Source organism: Amphiura filiformis, chromosome 5, assembly GCF_039555335.1.
Source record: "Amphiura filiformis chromosome 5, Afil_fr2py, whole genome shotgun sequence".
Classification (NCBI taxonomy): domain Eukaryota; kingdom Metazoa; phylum Echinodermata; class Ophiuroidea; order Amphilepidida; family Amphiuridae; genus Amphiura; species Amphiura filiformis.
The window spans coordinates 4823494-4839615 of NC_092632.1; the positions used below are offsets into that span (position 1 = coordinate 4823494).

General features: G+C 35.3%; 1 protein-coding gene across 8 annotated transcripts in view; it reads right to left on the reverse strand.

Moving 5' to 3' along the window:
• LOC140152513 (regulator of G-protein signaling 7-like) overlaps positions 1-16122 on the reverse strand; it is a 130404-nt gene that overhangs the window by 43362 nt on the left and 70920 nt on the right. For all 8 annotated transcript variants that reach the window (XM_072174862.1, XM_072174860.1, XM_072174857.1 and 5 more), the window contains exons 6-7: positions 11824-11980; positions 810-878 (exon numbers count right to left, since the gene is read on the reverse strand). In XM_072174862.1, the coding sequence (XP_072030963.1) occupies positions 810-878; positions 11824-11980 (226 nt within the window). The remainder of the gene's footprint in view (positions 1-809; positions 879-11823; positions 11981-16122) is intronic.

Consider the following 16122-nt stretch of genomic DNA (forward strand, 5'->3'; position numbering starts at 1 on the left):
TTTGGGTTCTGCTGGGTCTCTGGGTCTCTGGGTCACTATATTTCTATATTCACATGTGTTGCCACTGTGTAGCTTAATGGATGCAAGTCATTTCATAGGCTTTCACATGGAGAGGTTGGTGCCAGATTAAAGTGCAACTGTGAGGTCCAGCCTGTGTGCAGCTGGGCAATTATTTTTGCATTAAAGTAAATTTCCTAATTGTTCAGAGTTCCAGGTATGCGTAGATGATCACGTATAGAAGAGGCGAATTCTCCACCCCTTCTACACGCTCCATGATCAAAAGGGTCAACCGTCTTATTGTCATGATTGTTGATTACCCGACCCGATCAGTTTGATTGTTGATCACTTCTGTGTTCATGCTCATTTGCTCATACATAGGCTTAACGTTGGATACATAACTCAGCACAATTAGGAAATTTAGTTTAAGCACACACAGTCCATAAGCATGTGTTCATGAAAGATCCTGTGTTGGTAAACATCCATTAAAAGCATGTGTTGTTGAAATTTGAGTATTTAAGGCTAGTATTCAGCAAACAGGTGATAGAAGTACCTCATGCTTTTACATCAATGAATGTGAAGGACCAGCCCTGGTATTTCTGCATCTTAATTAACCAGTTCATTTAACAAGGAAGTGGCTAGTTTTGACTGAGCAAGAAGTATTGAAAATAATGCTTTACAGGCTTAACTCATTCAAAGGTCATTCAAAACATTCTGCAAACAGCAGGGAGGACCAATACCAAAACAGCAACATGAGAATCAGGATTTGTTTTGAATGACCTATAAATGATCCCATAAACAAAATGACTTACTGTTCTTTGTAGTGTTTCTTCGCTATTCTGTAAATCTTGATCTGATGTGCATGGACTTAGACTAGTTTGCTGCAAACGAAAAGAAAAATAAAGAAAATAATAATATATAATATTGAGGGTAATCATTACGGCTGAGGTTAAGATGAAGTTACACACTTGATTGCTTTTGTATATTAAACCTTGCTGTAAACCATGAAATATTTGTGTGCAATTTCACGAGTTAATGGATTTGCACAATTTTCATGCTGGCAAATATTCTATTATAGAGGCCTGTAAGAAAATGATCAATTTTGCGAAAATTACATGCCACAAAAATGTTGCTTCTTTTCAAATCTGGAAAATTTTGTGCCATGAAAATAGTGTGCTATACAGTATTTTCAACATCAGAGCAACTACAGTAATAAACATTGCTTTTGTATAAGTGATGTTGCTTTTTCCAAGTTAAAAAACCCTCAAGTAATACCCCATCACACAAACAGAACCATCCAATCATTATCTTTGAATCTGATCTTGATATAATCTAAATAGAGGTTACCAAAATGTACTTTGTGTAATTTGAAAATATTTTAATCACATTTACATATTGTTGTCATCTGTTGCATTGCAAAGTACACAGATCTGAACCTCATCATTTTCCAAATTGATTAGTTGCTTTAAAGTGACTTGTGCAATACATTATAGGATATTCAGCTGGTGCACAATGTCTGTTGTTGAAACTAGGGAGCTTCCTTGGATTTTTTTTGTGGAAATTTACATGACAGAGTTGTTGGTCCTGTGTACAAGTGTCTTACAGGCAGTGTACACACTCTAGTAAGTTTGAAAATGATGACGACAATGATGATGGACATGATATTATAAACAGTATCATTATCATAATCATAAATAACAATGGAGCTTCTATGTTGTGTTAATTGTAACAAACTTAATTGACTAAATCTAATTTCTATGTTTGACTTCATTTCTCAAATATTCATATCTCATTTGAGTGGGCAAGGACGGACAGTGGATCACACTACAACATTCTTTAAGAAATAATAATATAAACAATTACCAGTATCCTGACGGGGCTCACCATGCAGCTAGACACGGCCACATTTGAGGCCTCCAGGGCTTCATTCACACACACACTACGATCTCAAATATGACAAAGTTCTATGACCCTAACTGGAATGCTCATTACTCAAAATGACCTTTTACATGTAGGTTATCAAAACTTATCCTCAATGGGTTAAGACGTAAACTACTGACAATTTAATACTCAAATAAAAGTTGAACTGTGTCAATGACTATGAGGCCATTTTCATTCATATGTGATACTCTGTCATTGGCTACTTCTATCCTAAGGATTTCACCCACTCATATGTGTTTATTAATTTTGCCGCTATATACCTGCTCTGTATAAATTTAATTCTGTTAGACTGACTTTCAGCTCATAGCCCAAAATAAACATAGCTCTCTCTGTGCAGTCATTTTTTACAAGATTATGAAAAAGCAATCTCAATCCAAATAGTCTTTTTAAATACAGCTCTTAGTGAGCTCAATGAGATTTGTCATTAATTATTACGCCAAAATCACTACAGGAATATTTAAACCTCCACAGCAAACTTATTTTATAATATACCAAGAGTCCAATTTATTATTATTTCAACATTTTGATCAAAATATTAATATTTGTGATTTAAGTTTAAGTTCTGATCCAAACACCAGAAATTATTCCTACCTAGGAATTTCTGGATAGCTCTCCATCCATAACAAAACTCAGTATAAACACTGTTGTTTTTCAGTTTAGGCCCAGGGTCAAACTTATTTATTTATTTAACTTCTTTTTGCTTCAAGTTGTAAATTGGGAGCTATTTTCTTTCAAATTCATTATTCTTACATGAGGATAGCAGCTCACCATGTTGGTCTGTTAGACATGATTTGTTCACATCTAATCATTATTGTTGTTGTGCCATTACATGGTCTTAAAGGAAACATTGTATCATGATAAATGAACTACAAGCTTGGCACTGCTACACTTGTTCTGTAACAGGGACTGCACAGATAGTCAGATACTCTGACAAAATTGTTCAGATTAATTCCAGGGTTTAACATCCTCCTCTATAACACTGACTTTGAGCTATGCGAGCATGTGTGGCTAGACAGAACCAGTCTGTATGCAGGATTTAATTGTGCGTGCAGAATTTTCAAAATGTGGACATTTTCCAAACAAAATTGCATGCATGCAAAGCATGGACTTCACCCCCTATAAATGGACTTTTTGTAACTATTTTGAACAGTTTAACATGTAAAAGTGGTCCCTTCGTTAATTTTTCTTTGTATTAAATTTGGACCTTGCTGGACATTTTGCACTGTTTTTACCCTAAATGAAAAAGGACCTTTTCAAAGGGACTTTGTTTGGGAGGGCAGGGCTGCATACAGGGTGCTGATGACTTAATGTCATCTGCATCGGACTGTTCATTTACTAATTCTACATGTAGACATAGTAGAAGGAACATAAATGCAGCAGTCACAATGATTTTGATAATACATAACTTATGCTCATGTTACAGTCCATGTGCAAGATCAGAGCAAGGTTCAGTTTTACTGAGCGCAGTGGACTGCTCGATTTTAAAGAAACTGGTCTTAAATTTTCATGTAAATCTAAACCAAATAAGGAATAGTTTGCACTCTCTAGAATGCTTAGAAATGGAATAACACCACAACATGTATATTGTGGTCAATAGGGGTTTGTCCTTTCTTGCTCTATTACTCATTTCTTTCTCTTTTACTCTAGAGTATGCAAACCATTCCTTACTTGGTTAATTTTTACATGACACACAATTTTGAAACCAATTCGGAGCAATTTTCATTTTTAAGACTATGTGGAGCCAAACATTCACCGCATAGAAAACTGAACTTTGTTATTGCTGAACAGATGGAGAGCAAATAGTTTCTTCCTACTTTGAATCTATCCAGAGTACATCTAGCTACACATGACACTGGTCAAAGACAGTCATCAAATAAATCTTGTTATTGCATTCAGTTAATATTAACCTTGGACATGGCTTACAATCTGCTCTTAAACTGCATACAATGTAATTACCTAGGCATCAAATGGCTGGCCTGACCATGGTCAGTCATACAACCTACTCCACAAGCTAGCAAACACAGGTTAGAAATAGCAGTATACAGGTAGCATCTCAAGTCATTCACCCCATCATTGACAATTGGACTTCAAATCAAACAGATTTCATCCCATAGGAATTTGGGAACATTTGTGCATTTTCATTAATAAACTGCACTAAGCTTTATCTACTTTGCTTCCTAAAGGGTATCGTTTTTCAGTGGAGGGGCAAGATTTTGTATTTTGTATATTTTGCTAGGAAAGATTATAGAGTACTAAGATTTTCTGGCTTTCTTCTTCTTTTTGTTTAGAGAAGACAAGCCCGAATAGCTGGAAATTCAGTAACATTCAGAATGTTAGTACCTTCAGAGCAAAAAGTAAATTAAGATTCCTTGAGGAAAGGAAGAAAGTGGAAACAAAAGTCGATTCAGGGAAACTGCCTTCATTCTCCCTCCTTGACACACCAAAGCAGTTCTTTCTTTCTTCCCTTTCTTCCAATAAAAAGCCAACTGTTAAACATTCTTCAAAGTCCCACTACCAGCCACAGTGGCATGTATATTCTTTCTGCAATATTTCAGCAGTATCCTTAGCAGCTAAAAAATTGCCTTCCAGAGCTTTAATCAAGTCTTCCATTGCATTTAAACTTCCCAATCAAAATACATAACACAACCAAAATAAACTCCATTTGTAACATATGTGCTTCTTTCAACACCAAGTGTTACAAAGTTCCACAACAAGGTTCAGATAGCACAATTAGTGCCAAAGAACTGAGGCATGTACTAATGTGATATTTTAGCAGTAAGTGCAAGCATCAGTAGCACCTTTTCAAGAGCCTCGTCCTAAGCAGCAGCCAGCTGATGGTCGGCTAGCCATCTCACATATAAACACTCTAAGAGCAAGCAGGCCCTGCCTGCCTGCCTAAGATGTAATGACGTCAATGCTTTCTAACTAGCTAGCCTAGGCTTTTGTCTGCTGCCTGCCCGCCCGCCTGCCTACTCCTTGATACATGAAAATTCATTACCAACTACTACTGCACATTCCAAAACACATCAATGGATCTAAATTTAAAACCAAACAATCAAATTGCTTAACCATTATGATATCAATTTAATTAAGTTCTATTAAGCCTAGTCTTGAGTAAGCATGTGACAAAACTACGAATAGAATTCTTGCTATTGATTCAATACAAATATATCAAAACATGACATCTATAGCAGTTTGATGCAATAAACACAGCTAGATCTGTCACAACATGAGCTTACTAAATGCTAAGAATCTTTCCGTGATTTATATATTACGAATCCCAAACTTGTTTGCATGTGTCTGAATATATTTTCATAAAAATATCAAACATTTACATAAAAATACACAATTCTGAGTTACGTGCTTTTCACAAGACTTGGGGTGCTACTGTCCACATGGAAATGGTTTAAAGGATGCTATTATGTGACAAGCTTTTACTCTTAACAGCATCTATGTGCATGTATATGTATAATTAACACTACAGTAATGTAAACTCCCTCAACAAGGGTTTTCTTCTTTTGATGTACGCATCTAAGTTTATATATAAACAAGCCACTATTTGGAAATTTGCTTCCAGGGTACTTATTTCCGCTTAGTATTAGGGGTAATGAATTCATGTGGTGACCGGCATTCCATCCACTGAGGTGCTTGACAACAAAATCAAATCATCAGAATATACACTGTGGATATGAAACCAGGAGATGGGGTCATATTTGTTATCTTTTGTAAAACTACATAAACACTCCATAATAATTGACCATCTCAGAGAATAAGGTGTGTTACATAGAAATTATAGTATTTGACAGATGGAAGCAATACAAAATAAATATCAACATTTTTATGTGTATGAAACATGTTTTTATGTTATTACTGTTGTCTGATTGTTAGTTAGTACAAAAATATACTAAACAATATTCAATAATGAAAAACTTGTGTTTTATAACATTAACTACCATTTTATCAATTTGAAAAATAGGAAGTACTTCTTTTGGATTGAATTTAGGCTAATTTATCCCAGACTGAAAGAGGATGCCATAACCCTAGAATGCTATGCTGAATACCTTATTATCCTTGATAAAGAAATCCCAGAAAATAAACTCTAGCCTGACAGAATAAAAGAAATAGGGAAGCCAAACATATCATCCCTGCTATATTGGGTTTAGTGGCCGGCTAGAGCCTCAAAGCTAACACGCATACACAAATAGCTAGCTGCAGGTAAAGAATTGTTTTGCAGCAAGCTTACATGTGAAATACAGAGTGAGGTGCAATGGGATCGCCGCTTGACGTCAATCCCATTCTATAAATGGAAACAGGGGATTATTTTTGGGTCGCATGATCTAAAAAAAGACGAGGAGCACAAGGGTCCCGTCACTAAAATAATCAAGAGACCCAGATCTAGGTCTAGAATTAAAAATTGAGCCAAATTATTATGGACATTATCCAAAATATGCCAGTTTTTGTTTTGACTAAGTTGTACAGAGGTTCATGTTACCATGCAAAGTATAGGCATCCATACATTTACACATGACGCGTGATGCTTCGATTTCTTTGCCTAGCTAGCACATTATCGGAGCTCTTGCTTAAATTCAATATAAACCTGTAAAGTAATATATGCTTCTAATAAAACATAATCCTCTGTTAGACTAATAAATATATTAAATATGCCTGTAGAAAACTCTCGAGTACAAAATGGTGTAGGAAGGGATTGGGAAGACTGGGAAAACTGGTGATGTTATCTTTGAAATCAGCAAATCAATTGAGCATAAACATGGTTCTATTGGTTTAGGATATCTTGAGATACACTGTTAAAAATGGAGGTGTAAAATTTACATAGTGCTGTTTACTGCATGAATCTAGCAACTGTCTTTCGAAAATTTCATATTTTGTTTCACATTGTAGACAGCATTTTAGAAACTTTGAAAAGCTTGGGTAAACCTTTAAACAACAGTTGCTAGGTTTATATAATATAAGTGCAGCATTAATTGTTCAACAACATTTTTAACAGTGTCAGGCAGACCCAGGCCGCATGTGATATCTCAGAATGCAACAGAGTTTTGTATGGTAAAATATGTGCAAAGTACATGAATTTACTGTAAATCCTATATTCGAAATGTTATGCAATAATGCATTAGAGTGATGTATTGTTAATGTATTGTCTGCAGTTCATCAGTAAGAAAGTCTTTGCATGAAGATGCACAATTAGAAAAGCTTTTATAATACAGACAAGAAGTCATGTCACAGACTATAGTGTTCTAAAAGCAAGTCACTGATTCTAAATAAATGATTAAATATTGTTTATTGAACAGTGGTGATTAAATGCTATCTACTGAAGATAGCTTCTAAATTGAACTGGTTAAATGCTATCTACTGAAGATAGCTTCTAAATTGAACTGGTTAAATGCTATCTACTGAAGATAGCTTCTAAATCACACTGGTTAAATGATATCTACTGAAGATAGCTTCTAAATTGCACTGGTTAAATGCTATCTACTGAAGATAGCTTCTAAATTGCACTGGTTAAATGCTATCTACTGAAGATAGCTTCTAAATCACACTGGTTAAATGCTGTCTACTGAAGATAGCTTCTAAATCACACTGGTTAAATGCTATCTTCTAAATTGCACTGGTTAAATGCTATCTACTGAAGATAGCTTCTAAATTGCACTGGTTAAATGCTATCTACTGAAGATAGCTTCTAAATTGCACTGGTTAAATGCTTGCACTGGTTAAATGCTATCTACTGAAGATAGCTTCTAAATCGCACTGGTTAAATGTTATCTACTGAAGATAGCTTCTAAATCCCACTGGTCAAATGCTATCTACTAACGATAGCTTCTAAATCACACTAGTTAAATGACATCTACTGAAGATAGCTTCTAAATTGCACGGGTTACATGTTATCTACTGAAGATAGCTTCTAAATTGCACTGGTTAAATGCTATCTACTGAAGATAGCTTCTAAATTGCACTGGTTAAATGCTATCTACTGAAAATAGCTTCTAAATTGCACTGCTTAAATGCTATCTACTGAAGATATTTTCTAAATTGTACTGGTTAAATGCTATCTACTGAAGATAGCTTCTAAATCATACTGGTTAAATGCTATCTACTGAAGATAGCTTCTAAATTCTGGTTCATCTTTCACTGAAGGATAGCTACCTGCTGAGGAAAGCTTCTAAATTGTAAATGTTGCTTATCCAGTTGCATCTAAATGTGCTATTCCATACACCCCCTATGGAAGACATGACCATAATCTTCTACACAGGGAGCGTGAATTTAACTGAATGGATGCTTCAATTTGAAATCTACGCCCCTGTGTGGGAGATTACGGTAATGTCTTCCATAGGTGGGGTGGCTTTTAAATGGAATAGCCCTCTGAATGATCAACTGATTATTACTCAAAAGTATTTTTAATTGCACTTCTAATTTAAAGCTATCGACCTCTCTCTTGCTGCAAACCTTTGATGAGTGTGTACTAGCAACACGTACAGTGCAAAGTTCATTCATATATGTCCACTTGGCAACAGCAGATCGCCTCAGCAGTCAATCAGAGACAAGTGTGTTTTAACACAGTAAATATTATGATGCATGTTTAAAATACGCTCTCATCAAAAGTTTACAGGAAAATATGTTAGTATTGCATCTGATGACTGATTAAAAGTCATTTATTGATGATGGTCTTGAAATTATGAATATTGATTGTTTGCTTTCAACTGATTTAATGCTATCTACTGAAGATAGCTTATGAATTGTAATGTAATCGATTAAAATGGTTTCTACTGATTTTATAAATGCAGAATGACGCTTTTCGAAAAATTGTTTGAATGTACAATAATATTTGAAGTATTATTCCTAGTCATATTATATGAAAGTCCTCGTATTGAGCTGTTTTATCTGGAGTATCGGAATAATATATTTTTTCATTCAACAACATTAAATACAGTAATTTTGTGACATCATTAGCAACAAGCCACACTGCAATATTTTGGCAAGCAATCTTCATCTTCATGTCACTATGTCATTGACACTGCATAGCCCATTAGCTTCATCATTATCATAGTTACCCAACTCCTCAAGTTTTCATGAATTGGAAATAAGGGTATTATTACTATCACTGCATCATAATGTAATCAGATGAAACTATCTGCCCGCTTCCGACAGCTTAAAGGGACAATCAACGATAAAACCAGACAACTAAATTCAGATTTGGCCATTTTTGGAAAAGGATACATGTGCAAAACATGCAAATAATAATATGAAAGAAATTAAATAAGACAAAATCTGATATTTAACATGGTTTTATTCTCAATCAGTTAAAGGTGTTGAATGTGGAAACAATGGCTAACATACATTTGTAGGATAGTCATTAACATTTACAAAACAAGGTCTTCTAAAAAAAACTGCCCTCACTGGATTCTATGAGATGCAGTTACTTCATTGTAAGTTTACAAGTTTCCCCCTAAAAAAGCTATTTCCGAGGTGCATTTTTGGCTCTTTTTTGCACCCTTGCAGTGCCGTTTGAGAAAAAAGGACACAAAATATATTTTCCAGTGCAATATGTACATTTTCACATGAAAGTAAACAAGTTTGGGTTAAAAAATGTACAGGAAATAGATAGGCCCGGTGTCAGCACTGTTTTTTGATGTCGACATATTTCGTATCTCGACGCAGACAGTGTGTCGACATACATTTGGGTTCCGAAATTCACCAGGGCCATTAATTTCTGGAATAGCCTATACTGATGTGGGTGATGCAGTGAAATCATGTATAATTTCAACTGTACTTAGCTGTTTTCATATTCACTCCCCTCATATGTAGCAGCTTTCAGGATATGATTTTCTATATATGAACCAGTAACAGCTCTAAGAAGCAGAATACCACTGGTTTGGCAACCATAATTTGCTCTACATTTTAAAATTTGTTGGTTAAGCATATTACATGGCTATAGCTGTCAGAATTTAGCAGTGGCCTTGACCATCTAGCCCAGCCTGCTAACTAATAAACCTACATCATTTTCATAGCAGCTCTTGAGATACAAACTCTGCACTTTTCACAACTAATTGACCTAGATAGATCATCTGCCACAATTAGAAATGTCACAATCTTTAAGCCCCCAGCAGCAGCAGCATTCACTTCTAAAGTGAACAACTGATCCACTTATTTCCACTGATAGAGCAATATACAAACACCACTTTACATCCAAATGTCAACTGATATGGCTGGTTTTCTTTTCTACCATTACACTATCACCTATAGATTGCTTTACACACAGGTAGGTGTGCATTTCAATGCATGCAAACCACACACTTCTAAGATATGGTGCAATATTCATACCCAAACCACAAGAATCACAGAACTAACACCAGGCATGTTTGTACTCATTGGCATATATTTCTTATTTGCCGGTTTCAAATATTCATTTATATTTCTGAAAATTTACAAGTAAGATGATACAACACCTGCATCTTGTAGCTGTGTTGATTCAACTCCTCATCCAACTACAAAGGGTTAATCTGAGCAAAAGTGGGTCAAACTACGCACACATTTCTTACTCAATTTTGGTAGTCTTTCACCTTTCATAAGATATCTGTACAATTATTAAGTTACTGGTATACTATATGCACTAGGAAAATGTTTCATAAGATAAATTCTTTCAAATTTATGTAAAATGATAAACTCATTTTGTTCCTGAATATAATTACTTCCTTTTGTAGGGGTTAGCATCATCTTACTATTCTACATTTCTAAGTATAAATTACATCTACCTTGTATTGCATTCAATACTATAATAACAACATTGTCATCAGCTGTATTAGAATAACGCAGCAAGACAAGACACTGTAAATCTTCAACAGTAAACTCATACTGTGATTACTATCTGAAATATTATAATCAGATGTACAACATGGAGTAGAGCATTGAAGAAAGGAATAGACAGTATGCATGCTCAGCACATCTGTTGTCCCACTGCCATAAGCTTTTAGCCTGCAAAACTGTCTAAGTCATGTGTAGTTCAAATATCAACTAAATCTGTTAAAAAACAGAGCATTGTAATCAGAATTTTACTTTGAATATTTTGGTGGGATATCCTTACACTTGTTTCTACTCGGGCAGGGATGCCCAGTATTGCGGTTTATTTGGAATAATACCATTTAACAAGCTCAGTAGAATACCGATTGGTGTGGAGAACTTTGAGTGGGATACCCTTAAACTGTGTTTCTACTGAGGAAGGGATGCCAGACAATGTGGTTTGGTTTTGAATAATACCATAAAACATGCTCAGAAGAAACAGGTTGGTGTGAGGAACTTTTAGTGAGATACTCTTATACTGTGTTTCTACTCAGGAAGGGATGCCAGACAATGTGGTTTGGTTTTGAAAAATACCATAAAACATGCTCAGAAGAAACAGGTTGGTGTGAGGAACTTTTAGTGAGATACTCTTATACTGTGTTTCTACTGAGGAAGGGATGCCAGACATTGTGGTTTGGTTTTGAAAAATACCATAAAACATGCTCAGAAGAAACAGATTGGTGTGAGGAACCTTTAGTGGGATACTCTTATATTGCATGTATGTACGGGGGGAAGGGCTGCCCAGAAATGGTTTGGTTTGGGATAATACCAATTAATGTTCAGCAGATCAATCTGAAGAACAAATGGTGCAATTCTGAATGGCTGGCCAACCAACAACCAAAACATAAGGTGGATCATGCTGTGTGTGATGACTTGTTTTCTCTGCAGTAGAAACACACTGGGGTAATAGCTGCGGAAATTTACTGGAGGTTCAACAAACCATTGAAATTTGTTCAGCACCTATATACAAAGAACTTTGAAATACATATTGATATCACCATCATATTGTGCCGAGATCAATGTAGATGCACTTACCTTTTTCTTTTTACACGTCCTGTTTATCCGACTAAGCTTTTTAATATCCATCTCTGTTGTATTTACACAGCCTGGCACTGGTCTATGAACATCCCAAAATGCTCTTTCTTGACTATCCAGAACTTTCCGTTCCATTTTATCTCTCTTTTTATCCACCCTGTATAAAGAGGAACAAAATAAAGATATATATATATATATATGTTAATATTACTTCCAAATTGCATTTGAATAATATGGGCTTTGTCAAAGTGAAGCCCTAACAAACACTAATTTCTCTGGCTCAATTCATAGTTCCTCTCAATACACCAATTATCATCAATGTTTCATCAGAAATCTTCCATCTGTTGATTATTATGGACAATGTCATATAGGTAGCTTGTCAAATATGGTAAGTATTTAGATTCCTATTGAAAATTGGACATGCTTGTCCAGTGTTACTTACTGTCCATTTCTTTTTCCAAATTCTTATAACATTCACCCCATACCAATTCATATGGTATTCATGTGGATATTCTTTTTTCCAATCCAATAAATTAGTTGCTTGTAATTTTGACAGTTTGTATATTATCATGATTAGTTTACTGGCTCTAGCTGGCTGGATGGCTGGCTGGCTAGCTTAGTAAGTTGGCATGAAACTGGATGCAAAAGATTTCATTTTGACCCCACGGCAAGTAGCTTAATCTTAAGCAGTAGTCAAAGTCTTCCGTACATACGTATGGTTGCTCTTTCTAATTCATACCGCTCCCTTTTATTTTTATCTCAATTTCTCCGTCTTGACTATACAACTGAAAAAGTGCTGCCCATTTGTTTATTAATGCTTTCATCTTGTTATAAATGGCATGAGAGTATGATTATGGGAGTGTGTGTGTGTGACATGATTCATAAAGCAATGAAATGCTGCATATTCAGTGATAACATGAATCTCACAGCAAATTAATGTATAATATTACTGACTACATTGTGCTTCTATGATGTATCAATGTAATTTGTAATCACAAGAATCTAGTGAAATAATTTTCCTGCACTATATATAATTATATGGACAGACCAATAATTCTGAAAAAGTTATGATACATGTAGACAGGCAAAAACAAAGACTTTGACTAATAAATAACACTGCTAGAGTACTCAACTTCGATCAGTATCCTAGTACTATATAGAAAATGTAACAGTTGATAAAATGAAAAAAGCCAAATTCGTAAGGAAAATGATTATTAAAAAAAATAATGAGTTCAGTACAAGTTTGAATATTTCATTTGTAAGATCTAGATAAAAGGCATTGGTTGAACATGTGAGTGAGAAAGAGAGAGAGAGAGAGCTAGGCAGGCGGGCGGGCAAGCGGCTATGGTGATATGACCTTTTGGCATTCTACGTAATCCAGTGCGTTTCTCCTGAGGGAGGGAAAGGATTAACTCAATCAAATCAAGCTTTCCCCTAGCTAGCTAGCTAGCTCCGCAACAGACACAATCATTGCCATTTTAAATAGGATGCCATTTCATCTACAATTCTACCTACAAAATTAAAAGGAAAAATGTCTCTAGCAGCCGACCAGTTTATCAAGTCATATTGACAAGTTCTAGCAACTTTCGCACCTACGGTTCACACCAAAGAAGAATTGAAACTTGCATTTTTCCTCTGGATGGGTAACAGGATAAAGCAAAATGATCATTTCTATGACCTAATCTAATTAGATGTGATGCAATCAATCATAAATTATGAGTCAAATATTGACCAATAGTTTTGTAAAAGTAATAACATGCTTGGTTTTGGCTGTATCTCAAGGTCCATTTTCACCCCATCTGTTTCAATAAGAGGAAAATAGTGTACCTAGAAGCAGGGGCATACATGCAGGATTCAGCACCCCTGAATCCTGACCCATCAGTTGGGGGGTCCGTAAGGCCACCTTGGAACCCCTGGAGGGTGCAGCAAAGGTAGACCCTTTAATGTATAGGGGAAAGCCCATCTGTGAAAATTGTGAGTTTTAAAATAATTTTGACACATTTTGATGTTATCTGGAAAAGTAAAACAAATTTGCATCATACAGTGTGGAATATCTGGATATATATGCCTATGTCTTTGATTCTAAGTATTCCCATATCAGCAATATGCATGCTGTGTGCTTAAGTAATACTACATGTGCAAAACTTTGTGACAATCATGGTTTTTGATGCAGATTTCCAGCTTAAATTGGCAGATTTGAACCTAATCCCACAGGACGTATACATGTACGTACAATGGTGATTTTTACGTACGCAGGCGATCTAACAGCATAAACGCACTATTTTGGTTCCAATGTGTTACAATCCAATATGGTGAATTTCCAAAAGCATTATCAACAGTTTAAATTTCCTCATTCTAACGTGATTGTACTACAAATATAAATTCCAGGGTTTTTTCTCCAAACATACCCCTTTCATAAACATGACATGTCTTCAGACTTTCATGAGAAAAAATCTACATGTACCAAGACTATTTTCATTTGATAACACACTATATATTACCAGCACTTCTCTGTCTTAGACCGACAAACATGCATACATTAACTAACCCAGGGCTACAATGTAGTGTTCTTGAGAAGTAGCAATGACCTTGACTCTATTTCATCCTGACATACCTACTCCTCATCTCCTTGATCACTAATAGTCCTAATAGTATGTGGTACATGCCTTGTAACTGAATATATGACAAACTATAGGGAGGAGGCACTGATAATGGGACCATGTGATACCTTTGATGCTTACACAGGCGAGTGAGTCTATGACAAAGATTGCTAGTTGTGAATGGCTTATCCTAATCACAAGCTTGTTACGTTAGATCACTTACAACAGATATTCATTGCTTGTTATATGTAGATTGTATTACAGGTTATTAGATATCTTGTATTACTACTCTAACAAATTCACAACATGTACTGATTGTGAAAGTGATATTAGAAAGTTGTCTTCAAAAATCAAAATAAGGTCCAAAGGATGGTAGTTTGAATCAGATTCAATATTTACAACTGTTTGATAACAAGCTTGTAAACCCGCACACAAAATGGAGAGAAGCTTTTATCTAGCTGACTTTACAGATGCTTATCATATAAAGATCCTGAGGCAATTTTTAAAGAAGTAAACACATGGAATACCACTGTTTACACTCAGTGAGCTTAAATATCAGCTAAACTTGTGAAATCTTTCCTGCTAATCATTACAATGAGATCATGGGCTTGCAAAACATAATGCTTTTGATAATGGTCATAAAAACTGCACATCAGATTCAGCATTCAGCAATTTTTGATCACAGAACTGACCAATCAGCTTCATCCCATTCTATTTTCTGTGATCTATACCTGATGCCAAAACACACATCCTAATAATTGCATTTGATCCAAAGTTATTCCTCTGTTACGCCTATTACAGCTAGTAGTATCCAGATCATTTAGTAATATCACCTACTTCTGTCCACCAATCCCAGAAAGTTTCTGTTTTATAAAAGACATTCCTCCTGATAAATATGCCAAGTTTGGGTTGAAATATATAATCCGCAAGGTATGTCCACGAATGAGGGAATTCCCAATGATTCCAATACAGAAGTACAGGTTAAAATCAAACTTCTTCAGCAGCTAACGATGTGATCAGCTCATTGCAGTATGTAAGTCCTAAATACCAAGTCAAGCCACTGGGTTCTTTTTACATTACAGCGCCATATGGAATCATGACGCCAAGGTATATAGTTATTTTATTTCATGCAACTATTTGTAAGCTGACTATTCATTGATGACAGACCCAAGGTGTGACCTATGCAATGTACCATATGCCACTGATCTCATTTTTCTACACTATGACGGTAAACTGTGTCAATTGTGACACGATCTAATCCGACTATGCCAAAGGTGGCAATTTTCAAAATCTTGTTATTGTCATCAATAACTTGCACAGTATTCAATCTAGCTATTGCAACAATCCTAACATCCTTAGCATGCTTCATTACTAAGTTATGAGCTTTTAAAATGTCAATTTTCTTATGTATTTTATTGTTTTTTGCTCAATATTTTTGCCCTGTATCTCAATTTAAAATGTGCCACTGTTGGCCTGGTTGGATCAAATTGCATCAGAATAGTGACGCAGACTATGCAAAATGTTGGGGTTTTTTTGGCACATACCCACAGCATGTTTCTCCTTTTCATTCAGCAATATTAATTTAACAATTTACAAGTCCACATTCCTCCATATGTAATAAAATCTGTAAGTTTTTGAACATTTTGTCTCTAATTGCTAGATACTGTGTAAACCTAACACATAGTTTACCCTATAAGTT